The 13,791-nt window shown below is 46.4% G+C and overlaps 1 protein-coding gene across 1 annotated transcript in view; it reads right to left on the reverse strand.

The window, feature by feature from the left end:
* The window catches only part of INSC (INSC spindle orientation adaptor protein), a 130,457-nt gene that overhangs the window by 86,143 nt on the left and 30,523 nt on the right, over positions 1-13,791 (reverse strand). Inside the window, exon 2 of the mRNA XM_057750085.1 lies at positions 9,063-9,163. Coding sequence (XP_057606068.1) covers positions 9,063-9,163 — 101 coding nt within the window. The remainder of the gene's footprint in view (positions 1-9,062; positions 9,164-13,791) is intronic.

Here is a 13,791-nt window from a genome sequence, read left to right on the forward strand (position 1 = left end):
CAATATGAAACAATGGGCTCCCTAAAATATGTCTAAAATCAGAAGTAATTAACTACCCACATAGAAAGCAGGGAAAATTACCAACAATAGAGCACCTTCTGGGCACTAAGAACTCTCTCCTTCAGCCCTCACAGTGGTTTAATGGTTGGCAATCACCAACCCATTTTACAGATGTAGAAACTGAGGCTTAGAAGCATTATTTAATTTGTCTAAGACCCCACTGTTAATAGTCATAATAAAGTTAAAATTGATTGAGTGCTTATTACCTTCTGGACACTGTGCTAAATGCTTGATCCAATCTTAATTGCTTACTTAACGCTCAAAACAATCCCATGACGGTCACATAACTGAGATTTGGGAAGTGAAGTGACTTGGCTAAGATCTCGTGGCGGACAAGTGAAAACAAGAATCTACGCACTCTGAGACCAGAACCTTGCTCTTACCTAAATGCTATGTTCTGTTGCAGTCTTCAGCAACTTAGCTGATATTCACACCCTTAAATCTGCAGCTGGGGCTCTTTCTCCTATGCTAGGCTGCCCTTATGTGACTATCAATATTTTTTTAAAGCTTGTAATCATTTAAAGACTACAGTATGTCTAGTGATTTTTCAAACTCTTGCCTTTTTTCTTTCAGGGAGAGAACAGGGCACGTGCTACTTAAATTCAGGACAGAACTACTGGCCCACTGGCCCCATCATCACAGATTTCTGACGAGTTTGCACCAGAATTACTGCCAGAAAGGGAAGCCAGGGAGACTGTGCAAACAGGATGGGGAGTGACCCTCTCAGGATTCTGGCTGCAAAGGGTCTCCCCACCCCCTCACTGTCCCTGCCCTGCCTCTGCTCTTACCTCTTAGATTGTCCTCCTCGTTCTTCAAGGCCCATCACTGGGGGAAGGTAACTGTGCCTGGCCCTTCAGATGCCAAAGGGAACAATTTTTCCCAGTTCAGCAGACCCACATCCTGGCCCCCAGTTGCTGGTACCTGTTCCTCAGTACCAGATAATCCTGCTGGCCTGGCTTCCAGTGTTCCCCAAAACATCGAGGGTCAATAGTTTATGGAAATCTCTGCCTACATTCTTGTTGGCTCATTTTAACTTCTTTTCACTTAGAATGAAACTCTATTCCTTCAATGTCTGGAATTTAGATTTTTCTGCCTTACTCTATTCCACCCGCTGTGTGAAGTGGAGAGTTTTCTGTAAAAGAATATGTTTCTAATTAACAGTTCTAAGGCACTATGTTTCTAGTTATGTTATTACTTTTACTGAAAAAAGAAAAACAATTTAAAATTAGGTGTTTAATCCTCTAGATCTTGGGTACCATTAGTTCCTACTTTTCTTTTAACATAAAAGCTAAAATTTAAATTTTATAAGGTAAAATCTGGTTTTATTTATTTAATCATTATTAAAAATAATCACAAATAATGTATTGATCATTAAAATTTGTTGAAAGAAAAGGGATCAGAATAACTGTTTGGTAAATAAAAACACTGCTGTCAAAAAAAAAAAAAGTACGTTTCTATGCCAAGAACATGGGTAATGGCCTCCAAACTTTTCTGAGCACCCCAATGGGCCAAGGTGCTGGGCTATGTGTTGAGACTATAGAGGAGAGATGGTAAGAATATGATCTCCAAGACGGCAGGACCTTCTATTACAGTGAGACATAATCCCTTCACCTAGCACAGCACCTAGCACGTCATAGGGACTCAATAAACATTTACTGTATGAATAAATGAATGATTGTAAATAAGTATTATGGTTCAGTAGGTTCCATACGGCGTTTTGAAGTAAGCGGAAAGAATTTGGGGAGCACGGAGAAAGGATGTGCAGCTCAAGCTAGGATATCTGGAAGGATGTCTTCAAGCTCACCAGGAGAAGGCAATCGGATTTCAGACAGAAAAATAGCATGTGCAAAGCAGTGGAGGCATGGAACCTCATGTTGGGAAGATGGCAAGTTGCTAAGAGTACTCAGAGGGCTGAAACGAATTCAGTCAAAAATAAGAACTTCAAATCAGGAAGCATGTTTGCGTGCTGGGATTCATGGATTTCTCTGCGTTCTATCCTGGCAGAGCAGGGTGCTCTATCCCCCAGCACCCTGCACAGAGCACTTCTCCAGGCTGTACCACGGGGCTTCCATAAAATCTGAACAGGGCACACCCTCACATGCTGGAAGGGGCTCCCACACTAGAATGTCTTACAATTTCCATCCCAGCTACAAGGCCAACACTAAAGCTCTTCCTGTGTTTCGTTGGCAGGAATAAGACCCTGTTTGTCCTGGTCCATGAGATTCTTTCACAGCCCTGAGGCACTAAAGTGGGATACTTTTGTCCAGAAAAGGGAAGACTATCCAGAACTCACTCACGGACTTCTAGAAGTTAGAGCTAAAAGGGTCCCTGGGGAAATGCTTGCCTACCTCCTCTTTCTCAGATAAAGAAGCTGAAGCTCAGAAACGGAAAGGGATTGTTTGAGAACACACAGCTGGTGAGCATAGACCAGGGCTGGGAGGGAAGGAAGAGAGGAAGGAAGACAGGATGGAAGGCCAGCCTCTGGTCCCCGGCTGCTGCTCCCATTACAGTGTGCTCTCCTGCAAGACATTTGAGGATGACATTGCAGAGACATTTTTTCCAATGAACTTAAAATCATAGATTAAAAATATTCCTGAATTGCTATCCTTTAGAAAAGAAAAAAAAAAAAGTCTCTCCAACTGTCTGACTCCTTCAACCAATTAAATCTTTGGCTTCCATTCAGAAACAGGACTTAAATTAATCAAGGTAAAACTTTAGCTTCTCCTTTCCCTCCAAGCAGCAGTTTTCTACCATAAAGAATGAGAATAGCTTGCCGGAGACCGAGGAGCGCCTTGGAGAAAGGAACAAATTCCAAGTTACGGAATCAAATTTCTCACAGTCACCTGAGACTCCTGAGCCGTTAGTCATCCTTCAAACATTTATTAAACATTTATTTATTCAGCAACAAGTTTTTGAGCTCCTTCTGTGTGCATTTTAACCACAGAAGCACAAATATGAATCGGAAATGACTCTGGCCCTCAGCACATTTATTACTGAGTAGGAAGGATGACATTTACATAACTCATTACAGCACTACTCACGGCCTGGCCCAAAGTAAGTTCTTAGCCTAAAGTAAATTTAATTCAAATGAATGAGTGAATGAATGAACCTGATACCTATGACACATCATTGCTAACAAGAGGATTCCACTGGGGCTAGGACACAGAGCTGCTAGAATTTACTGGAGGCTAGGTGGGAGAATAAACTTCAGAAACACAGCCCAGGGAAAGCAGGACTCCACAAAGGGCGGGAGGGGGCCTAAAGAGTATTATGGCATCTCTATTCCCCTCTCTGGGCCTCAATTTCTCTATCTTATAATGCAGGGAGCTCTGAGGAAACTTCCAGCAACAACACTAGATGCCTCTATGATCACAGTTCCCGGCACCATAGGGGAATTTAAATCCAACCTCTGCTCTTAAAAATAACTATTGAATCATTGTCCCTCTGCCTTTACAAGGTCACGCCCTGTGTTTCTGTAGAGTTCTCTTGGTAGATGGGAGAAGGAAGGGAATTTGATTCTAGCTTTGATTGGCCTTCCTTTCAGTTTAAAGAACAGAAAAATATCCAATTATCCCATTGACAATTACAGTCTGCACATTTCACCACAGGCACAGAAAGCAGCCCAGCAGCAGAAAATCAGCCACAGACCAAGGGTATACACATGCAAGCCATTATCTACTTGGAGACAGACTGACCTGCAATGGCCCCACTGGCTCAGGAAAGCTGGGTGGGTCCCCACCAGCAGTCCAGGGGCAACCTAGGAGGCCGCCTGCCACTAGCTGCAGCTGCACCCAGCCCTGGCTCATCTCAGACTCCAGGCTGAACAGAAACCTTGTGAGAAAGCAAATCCCTCACCGTGAGACATCTCAAATCAAAGCTCCAGGTTGTATACTTGCTACAAATCCAGGCCCGATCAAGTCAAGAGATACGAGGGTGAGTCAAAAATTATCCACCCTCCGGTTATATTAAAACTTCTGTTGGCCATACTGTCTTATCAGCACTTTCCGTTCGAGGCTACTGTCTCCCCAGTCACTGCTGTGCAGGTGTGAACATGTTACATCCGTTCATTTGTAACTGTGGTGAGAGCAAAAATGGATGCCCCACTGGTGACTTGCACGAAAGAAGAGCAGCGTGCAATGATTCATTTTTTGCGGTCTGAGGGTGTACCTGGTGCCGTTATTTAATGAAGACTTTGTGCACAGTATGGAAAAAGTGTTTTGTCACAAAGAAGTGTATATGAATGGATAGAGGTGCTTATTGAAGAGCTGAAGCCTACACTTCGGATTAAACGCAGAGGACTGCTATCCAAAGGCGTTGTGACCTTGCATGGCAATGCACGTCCGCACACTTCTGCCCACACTGTCAACATTCTGCAAAAACTTTGTCTTGAGGTGTTAAAGCATCCTTCCTATAGTCCTGATCTTGCTCTATTAGACTTTCACCTGTTTGCTCCCCTGAAAGCAGCCCTACAAGGACGAAGATTCACTTTTGATGAGGAAGTGAAGAAGGCGGTGCATTTGTGGCTCGCAGCTCAGCCTAAAATATTTTTTAATGAGGGAATACGAAAGCTTGTTGACAGATGGACAAAGTCTATTGAAAAGCAAGGAGATTATGTTGAAAAATGATGTATTTGTCTTTTCTAAAAGTTAATTAAAATAAATTCTACAGCCAGAGTGCGGATAATTTTTGACTCACCCTCATAAATCAGCAAGTTCCAAGAGGGAAGAGACCAGGCTTGATTCAGTCACCATCACGTCCTTAAGCCCACAAGCCCCATACAAAGCACATAATCTGCACTCAATACATATTTTGAGAAATATTGTGGAAGGCTAATGAATACATGACTACCTGAACGAGTGAATGATTTGCTGGTGTCATGGCCTCAAGAACACTGTGGAAAAGACAGCCAGGATGGAGTGCTGGCTGGCACTCAGGTTCAAGTACCATCTGGGAACATGCATCCCAGCTGTCATCCTTGTCAGCCTGGCCTGGACAAGAAAGTAACTTAAGCTCCTCAAGCCTCCGTTTCCTCATGGGATAGATGTTGTATGTGCCCCTCAGATTCCCCCTCAAGGAAGGACGTGTCCCCAGCTGGCAGACCCCCCAGATACTGTTTCAGAGCCACCTAGCCTGAGGTCATGCCCTGCCCACCCACTCTGATGACAGATCAGGGTGGCATATGAAGGTTCTGGCCACTCTGGCCAATGAACAGCTCTGATCCCAAAGGTCCCTGTGAGGTCAGCTGAGTCGTCATCAAGCCGGCATCATGGCCCACCATCTCCCCCTGTCCAGGCCTGCTTCCTTCCTCTCCCTTCCACAGGTGTTGATCCCAAAGGCACTCCCTAATAACCATTTTGAACTCTCATCTCCATCTCAACAGCTGCTTCCCAGGGGTCCCAATCTGCAACCCCTTGTTTGCAAAATGGAGGTGATAATAAGTATATACACAGGCTGTCGGTGATGACTGAGTGAATTGCTGTGTGTAAAAGCACCCAGCTCATAGCAAGTGCTGGGTGGGAGTGAGCCAACTTTGTTATGAGGGTTAGTGAAGCCTGGTCCTTTCATCAGTATCCCCACCCTCACTGGCAGGAAACCAGAGAGAAAATGTCAATGTCTCAGCTTGATGTGTGGGTAAGAGAAGTAGTAGAAGGAAGGAGAGAAAGAAGGAAAGAAAGAGGGGAGGGAGGGAGGGAAGGAAGGAAGGAAGGAAGGAAGGAAGGAAGGAAGGAAGGAAGGACATGTCTGGACGTGGCCCTGTGTTCATCCCTCACACTGGCCTCCAGCCCACCCTGCAGGAATCTCTCCATAGAGATAGTTACATCCAAGCACTGGGCCATCAGGATTTCTGCAGAAGATGAGGAGAGCAACACTGTGATGGCAGAGGGCACAACCCTGGGAGCAGACAGACAGGTGGCAACACCCCAATCCCCATGGCTGGGTTCCAGCACAACCAGCACCCAGCCCAGACCCAGTGACGGGAATCAATGTACCAGATGCAAAGTTGGGAGCCCAGAGACCCGGGAAGAAAGCAAAGATCAGCTAGAGACACAGCAGCCATGGTCTCCTGCCACCCAGAGAGCTGATCCCCTGTCCCCTTCACTCCCACCAATAAATCCCTGAACCTCCAGGGAAGTATTTGAACCTGAGCTTGCAAGTGTTCCCCTGCTGAGGGAGGGAAGTAAGGGATGCGTTACTGTTCAGGGATGGCCTGGTAAAGTGTGGGTAAAGTGGGCACCCTGAGGCCTAGAGAGACCTTCCTTCTTGGACACCAGCACTTAAAGACCTTCCCTCCTGGACACCAGCACTTACACAACCTTTTAAAGCAATGACCACTGCCGCCCTGTTATAGAAGATAAAGCTGGTGCTCAGACAGGTTAGGCGTCAGCCAGAGTCACCCAGCTGGTAGGAAGCGGAGCTGGGATCTGAGCCCATGTCTGATTCCAAGGCCTATATGCTTTCAACCACTTAGAGCTCCCTCACTAAAGTTTCCAAGAGTAGGGTTTTGTTCTTTGGCTTGTCTGTGTTATTATTTTTAAATCCGAGAACCTCTCAGGAGATCCAGACACAGTCAGAGCTGAGAGCCCTATCACACCCCCTCCTATCACCCACACCAATTCAGCTCAGGATCCCAACCCCTGGCCTCAGATTCGGTTGCTCCCTGCCCTCTGTTCTCTTTCAGGAGCTTGCACCTAGAAAAGCCCTTTTTTGATGCTATTTACCAATCAGGGTCTCAAATACCAAAGGTCTAACCCACATGATTCACCCGGGCTGCGGGATGATCCCACACAACCTGACAGTATTTATTTATTTGGTACGTTGAGGTGAACAATGGCACTCCAGAGTGAAATTCAGTCTCAGTGAAACACAACAGAAAGAAGTCAATTATCCAGCATGAATTATTCATCTGGGGACAATAACCATGGTGTTATTCCCCACAAGAGAGGCCTCTGCAGCCTGGAACAAGAGGAAAGAAGAGGTGGCCGCTATTGTCTGCCCATAATGCATCCTCAGATGGGACAAGTGAACCCCTCGGACATCCTGTAAATACATATAAGCCTCCACTGTGAACATGGCTCTGGAACACAAATGATTAATAGGGTGGGAGAGGATTAATAGGATTCTATTCCCCCAGTGTTTTGGGTAGGTCTGCCCTGGCAATGCTAGGCTATGACTATATTAAAGGAAATACCACCTTCTCTCTGCAGCCTGCCCTGCCCTAGCAGAATTGTAAGGTTGAAGACATTCTAAACAAACATTTTTGCAGGTTGCAGTGTTTGTGGAATCATATTAGTCTGGTATTTTCCTCCCAAGGAATTTGTTGTACGATATCAGTTAGAAAACCTGTCCTGACTCCAAAAGGATAATGATCTGATTCCTAAATCATTTTTATGTAATTTAATTTTCTTTTATCTTTAAAAATTCTGAGGAGCTTGGAAGAGAGAGCTCAGTGGTTCCCAGGGGCTGAAAGAGTGCCAGGATGTGATCTACCTTGGGAATTATTTTTTATTTAAAGAAGAAGTTAACGTTGATTGAGCTGTTTCTATGTTTCAGGCAGATGCTTTACATATCTTTATATATCTTAAAGTCTCATCACAACCTGTCAGTATAAATATCTCCATTTCATAGATCAATAAACGGAAGCCCAAGGTCACAGCTAATAAGTAGCAGAACCAAGAATCAAGTTTGGGTGGAGGAGGGGGTCCCAACTCCTAACCACTGTCCTAAACTGCCCTGTGATGACAGCTTCCCCACCCCCGGCACAGGCTCTGGTCTGAGCATCCCAACATCTGTGAGTTCTGTGGAGGTGTGCCAAAGCCCTGTCACCACAGCTGCTGCTGCCCATCTGGGTACACAGTTTCCAACCTATAGCCTGGGCAGGACAGGTGATGTAAAGACTATGATTCTGCTTCATCGAGAACAGTTCCACCCTTTTCTGATTATAAAATAATGTTCAAATCCAAATAAACAATATAGAAATGCATGATGTAAATAAGCTAAAACCCCCTGTAATGCCGGTGGGGGGTTAAGGATAGAGTAGAGATTAGATAGTAGTGGTACCCTAATAAATAAGGTGAACACTACAGAACAAAACAATGATTTAATGGCCTTGCAAGGGCTACTTGGATTCTGCTGCCTCAAAATAGCCCCATCTAAATGTCTGAGCAAGAAACGAAGGCTAAGTTTGAGCCTTGAACACTCAAACTGCAAAGTTCCTCCACAGACCAGACCTATATTTGAGTGACCAACCATCCCAGTTTGCCCAGGACCGAGGAGTTTCTAGGCACACAAGACTGCCATTGCCAAAATCAGAACAGTCCCAGGCAAACCAGGACAGTTGGCCATCATAGATTTGCTGCCCTGGTGCCTCCTCCTTTGCTTCTGTCTCAGGCCTCCAGGACCAGTCAGGTCAGATCTACGCCTGCCTCCCATCCCTTTCACCTGTGTGAAGGCAGCTCCAGACCCAGGTCTTCCCTCCTCAGCTCATCATCGGGGCCTCACCTGCTGGTCAGTGTATTCCTCCCTCCCACTCCCCACACTGCCCAGCTCAGGGCGGCAAGCATTCCCCAAGGATTCGCTCTGTGCCCACGCCTCTCCCCAGTGCTCTGAGAGAAACTTAATGGTTGACTGACCTCTTCCAAGAGGCCAGACAGAGGCCACTTCCTCCAGTGGTTCCAGCCTCCTGACCCTGGAAGAATCCAGAGCCACCTCTGGGTCCCCTATCTTTGCAGCACACCTCACTTGACTCTGCTTCATCGTCTGCCTGGATCTTAAACTAGATCCTTGGCGGGGAAGGTTGGGGGATGTGGCTGACTCCTCTGTGCCCCAGGGCCCAGTCTATTTGTATTTGCTGAGTAACTACGGCACCCCCGATACCTTGTCCTAAGCCTCCTCCCCAGCACAGAGAGAAGGGGCCACCTGCAAACCTCAGGATCCTGGAGCTGGGCCTCAGCCAGAGTTGAGATGGGGCAGGCCTGGCCCTGAGACACAGTGGTGGGACTTACCGCTGACCTGGCAGGGGAATGGAGTCCAGGTGGCGGCCTCCAGGAAGCGCCATCATGTTGACGCCAATCTGCAGCAAAGCCCTCCCACAGTGGTCGGGGCCCTGAAAAGAGAAGGCAGGATGGGGTCAAAGAGGGCCTCCGAGAAAGGAGCTGCAATCATTTTCTCTCCAAAATTCTGGCCACAGGGAGTCATCTCAGGTATGGAGGAAAGGCCCTCTGGCCCTCCGCTGCTGTTTGAATCAGTTTATATGCCACTGTCCTCACACAAGCAATGCAGAACTCAGATTTGATCTTGATTCTAAGTCTCTAGCCCACTGTGAACCCCTAGAATCTTATCTTATGTCTCATTGCCCAACATGTACCTAACCTGTTTTGCTTTATACCAAATATTGGGGCACACAGACCAGCAAATATTGCATAGGACATACACTTTAAAGGTTTATAGTTTACCTGAAATTCACATTTTACTGGGCATCCTGTATTATTAGCTAAATCTGGCTACTCTATCTGCTAATTCCCTAAGTATATACCATCATAGTACTGGGTTCTTCACTTTGCTTATGCCTGGGAAATGTGACCCTATAATGGGCATGGTGGTTGCTTCCCCAAATCCATTCCACTTTAGATGATGTAATTTCACCCAAACTGCCAGGAATTGGTTCAGGAATAGGCATGTGACTCAACTCAAGCCAATGAGCCGGCACAGAACTGCTTCTAGGAAAACTTTACTTTCTCCTTAACTGCAAGCCAGCCACAAGATGAGACAGTATCTTTCCCATTGGACCGGAACAAGGAAGCACGTCACTCCATTGCTGTTAGAGACCATCTTGCAATCCAGAGGGGACCCAGCTGGAGAAGAAAGTGGGCACACAGAGATAAAAAACTGCATCCTTGATCACTGAACCACCGAATCAACCAATGCTGAGTCTGGCCCACCTCTGGGCTTCCTAGTATGTAAGATAATAAAGTTCTTGTCTAAGTGAGGATTTTGGTTCAGTATACCTAAAAGCAGCCTAACTGATGAAGGTGATCCAGGTTCTGGGGCCTCCAATCCCAGCTCTGAGCACCCGCTTGGCTTGCCTGTGCCTCACAGGTTAGACCAAGACGACAGTATCCTTCTTCCTCCATAAAATCAGCTGCCCACCTGTTTGTCTCCTGCCTTATCATCCCTTCCCCATTCCTCCCTCTCTGCCATCTCTTTCTCCAAGCCAATGAAGAAGCTCTCCTTAAGGAAAATGGAGATTCTGTCACCTTTGCCTGGGTAAAGCAATAGTCAAGTGAGGGTTGACTGTCACCTGTCATGTCCTGAGAGTGAGGACAGCAGATTTCAAGACATTCAGAGAAAATACAAGTATGAACTTGTGGGAAGATACAGCTGAGGAGGGCAGCAATTCAAGCCCAGAAAAATTGAACTCTTACACTATGATTACAAGTGACTCTTATGAGAAAAGAACAGAGGAGGACATTAATTAATAGTGATGTGGCTGGACATGAAGAACCCCTTGTGATGCTTGGAATAAAAGACAAAAGGGTGAACCTGAAAAGTATAGGGAGACAGAGGGCCAGAATAAACAAGGGCTTTAGGTAATTCCAGAGACTCACTGTCACTGCCTGTTCCCTGTTCTGGGGGCCCCACTAGACTGAGACCCTAGAGGGCAGGGACCACTTGGTTCCAAGGACCAGGCACTTAGCAAACACTCAATATGTCTATGGAAATAATGAGTGGAAGGAATTTTTAATACATTTATGTTGAGCCCTAATTCTTCATCTGCAACTGAGAATAATAGTATCTGTTTTACAGGGCTATTATAACAATGACATAAGATCAGGAATGCAGGAGTGTCAGGCCAGGTCAAGGGCTAAATAAATAGTTATTATTATGTCCTGAGAGTCTGCAGTGTATTCAGCCCCATGGTCAGCTTTGCCAGGGGAGATGCAGAAAATTAGATACAGCACGTAAAGCACCTAGTACAATAACAATGCTCCATGAGAGCTCTTTGTCATCAGGAGCATCACGATTTTTATTACTTTCATTATTTTCATTATTGAGAAGGTATATTTTTTGGAACCCAGTGAGTCAGCAGCCTGAAAAGAATGGCACAAAAGAAAAAAGCTAGAAACAACAAAATGAGGTATTTGTTCCCTTTTCAATGTGTTTGAGGAAAGAACCAAAAAAGGAAATACCAGTGTCTCAGAGTGAACACTTTGACGTGATCAGGGCACAGTGAACAAGCACATCTTATTTTCACTCCATCTTCATCATGGAGAAGAAAGGGGGCAGAGCAAAAACGTCAAAGAGAGAATAAGCTTAAGGCAGGTGACAGTAAGGAAAGTTTAAGGACACAGGAAGCTCTGAGGCCCTTTAAAAAGTGTGAACCACTTAGGATTCTGTGAGCACACCCTAGAATATTGGAGGACCTTCTGGATCTGATCAATTCTTATCTGACCCCCGAGAAAGGGTCCCTGGATGCAGGAGAATGTTCTGGTTTTCCAAGAGGTAGATTCTAGAAATACAGCTTGGTGACTACAAAATTACAGAACAGATTCCTAATCACTGGCCTGTGAGCCCTTCGGGCAGAAGCCAGCTAGAGCCCAGATGGAACAAATCATGCTCAGATGATTCTTCCTTTTCATTAGGAACCACTGGGCTCTCAGCTGAGAGGGATGCAATAAACCTGATACACCTTGATTTTGTTAAAGAATCCGGCTGAGGGGTCCTCATTCCTCCATTTCATCCACAGCTTCCCAGCAGTTAGGCCAGTGGAGGCTACCTGCTAACAAAACCTTGGTTCCTGTGATTGCACGTGGGCCCAGAGGCTGGACAGCCCTCGGGGGGACATCTGGGCTGCAGGTATGTGTCACTGCCCTATGCACAGACTGTATTAGTTACGTACGCCTCTTTCACTCACTGGGACAAACTCCTTGATGTCTGAAACCCCGTCTTGCTCAGTGTGGCACTGCGCACCTACATGGTTAAAGCTGGGATTGTGAATCAGATTCGCTCTCAGAGGAGCCACAGCTCATATTCACTGGGGGTGGGGAACAGGTAAGAGAGAATACCTGGGAGGTGAGATAGGGACTATCAAGAGTTCATCCAGCTAATGTTTATAAAGTGCAAATAATAATGATAATAACAATTGCTAGTATTTTTTGAGTGTGTACTATGTGCCAGGCACTGTTCTAAATGCTTCATATAGTATTAACTCATTTAATAGTATCATCATCCCCTTGTTGCAGAGGAGACCTCTGACATTCAGTGCAAGTACGTGCACTGCCCCAGATCACACAGCTGGTAGGTGACAGAGGACTGGTATCCAGGTTTTATGGTCAGAGAGGAGATGAGGTGCTGGAGCAGGTGAAGATGATGAGAGCAACAAAAGTGACACAGGTCCAGCGTTGCTGGCAGGAAGCCTGACTCCATTCTATGGGGGCAGCATGCAGCCACCACCCTCCACACGCAGCTGAGCTTTTCCCCCTCTCACCAGTGCCTCCCACTGTTGCCACATCTTAAACCATGAGTCCTCCAGCTTCATTAAGTATTGGACGTCAGTGACACAGCCAGAGGACAGAACGGTGCTCGAAAAATGCAGCACCCAAACACTGCACCCAAATGTTGGGAGGAAGAGGGGCACAGACGGCGGGGGGCATCTCTTCTGTTGCTCATTGGTTGGTTCTTTTGGTGAGTTGTAAGGACAGAGTTATGGATCCTAAAGGGATCAGGGGATGGGAAACCACAGTCCCAGCTCAAGCCTCAAGTGTCACCAGCTTTGTAGAGAGACCTGTTTCAAGCGTGCAGCCCGCAGGGAGGGCCCCATGGCCGGCTGAGTGGCTGCCCCCTCCCACTGCCCTAAGCTGGACTCATCCTGTTGAGCAGAGAGTTAGAATAGAACCCCCCCAAAGCTGCTCAGCATGGCAGGAAACCAAGAATGGGTTCAAGGCAACCCTTTTGCCCCGTGCCATCTGTCCTCACTGGTATTGCAGAACGAACCTGGATTTTGGAGTCTGGAAGATCTGGATTCAAATCCCGATTCTGTGCCTGTTAAGGACATGACCTTGGGAAAAGCATCATTCCACATGAATGTGGTTGCCTCGATTATACTTGCCTTCCAGGAGCCTCATGAGGATTAAATGAGATCACTCATAAAAATCCCTGATAGACAACATAATAACATAACATAAAACATCAATGTAACATATTATGTGCTTGGCACATGCTAGCCTCAAGTGAGAGTATCCTTCCTCATGGAAGAAAGAGCTGAGAAATACATCTCAGGCAGAGATGCTACCTTGCCCATGAGAGAGGTGAAAAGGACACGTGCAGGAGTGAGCAGGAAAGAGGAAACTCCATCACCTCTGTCCCCTGCCCAAGTGCCTTCCTAATTCACTGGAAATCCTACCCTGGAGTTGGCAGCCTGGCTTCTGCGGGGCTCTTGGCTGTGTCTCCCCTCCAGGAGTGGCTCGTTTACAAGAAGGCCCTGAAGCCTTATGTGTCTCTGATTTAATTCAGCGCCTGCTGGGACAACTGCTCATTTGGGCAGCTCATTTCTGCTCCTGCATCCCATTAGAGGCAGCCCTTGCTCACTTCCATTTGGCTAAGGAGCCAGCTTGGGCTCTGGAGGAAATGGAGGCTATTTACAGTAAATCATTCAATTAGAACCAGGAGCAAGGGAGGCTTCTGCCGCTGTCTCACAGGCCAATCCGAGAACAGCTCAAGGCAGGGCTGGGACTG

Source organism: Hippopotamus amphibius, chromosome 9, assembly GCF_030028045.1.
Source record: "Hippopotamus amphibius kiboko isolate mHipAmp2 chromosome 9, mHipAmp2.hap2, whole genome shotgun sequence".
Lineage (NCBI taxonomy): Eukaryota > Metazoa > Chordata > Mammalia > Artiodactyla > Hippopotamidae > Hippopotamus > Hippopotamus amphibius.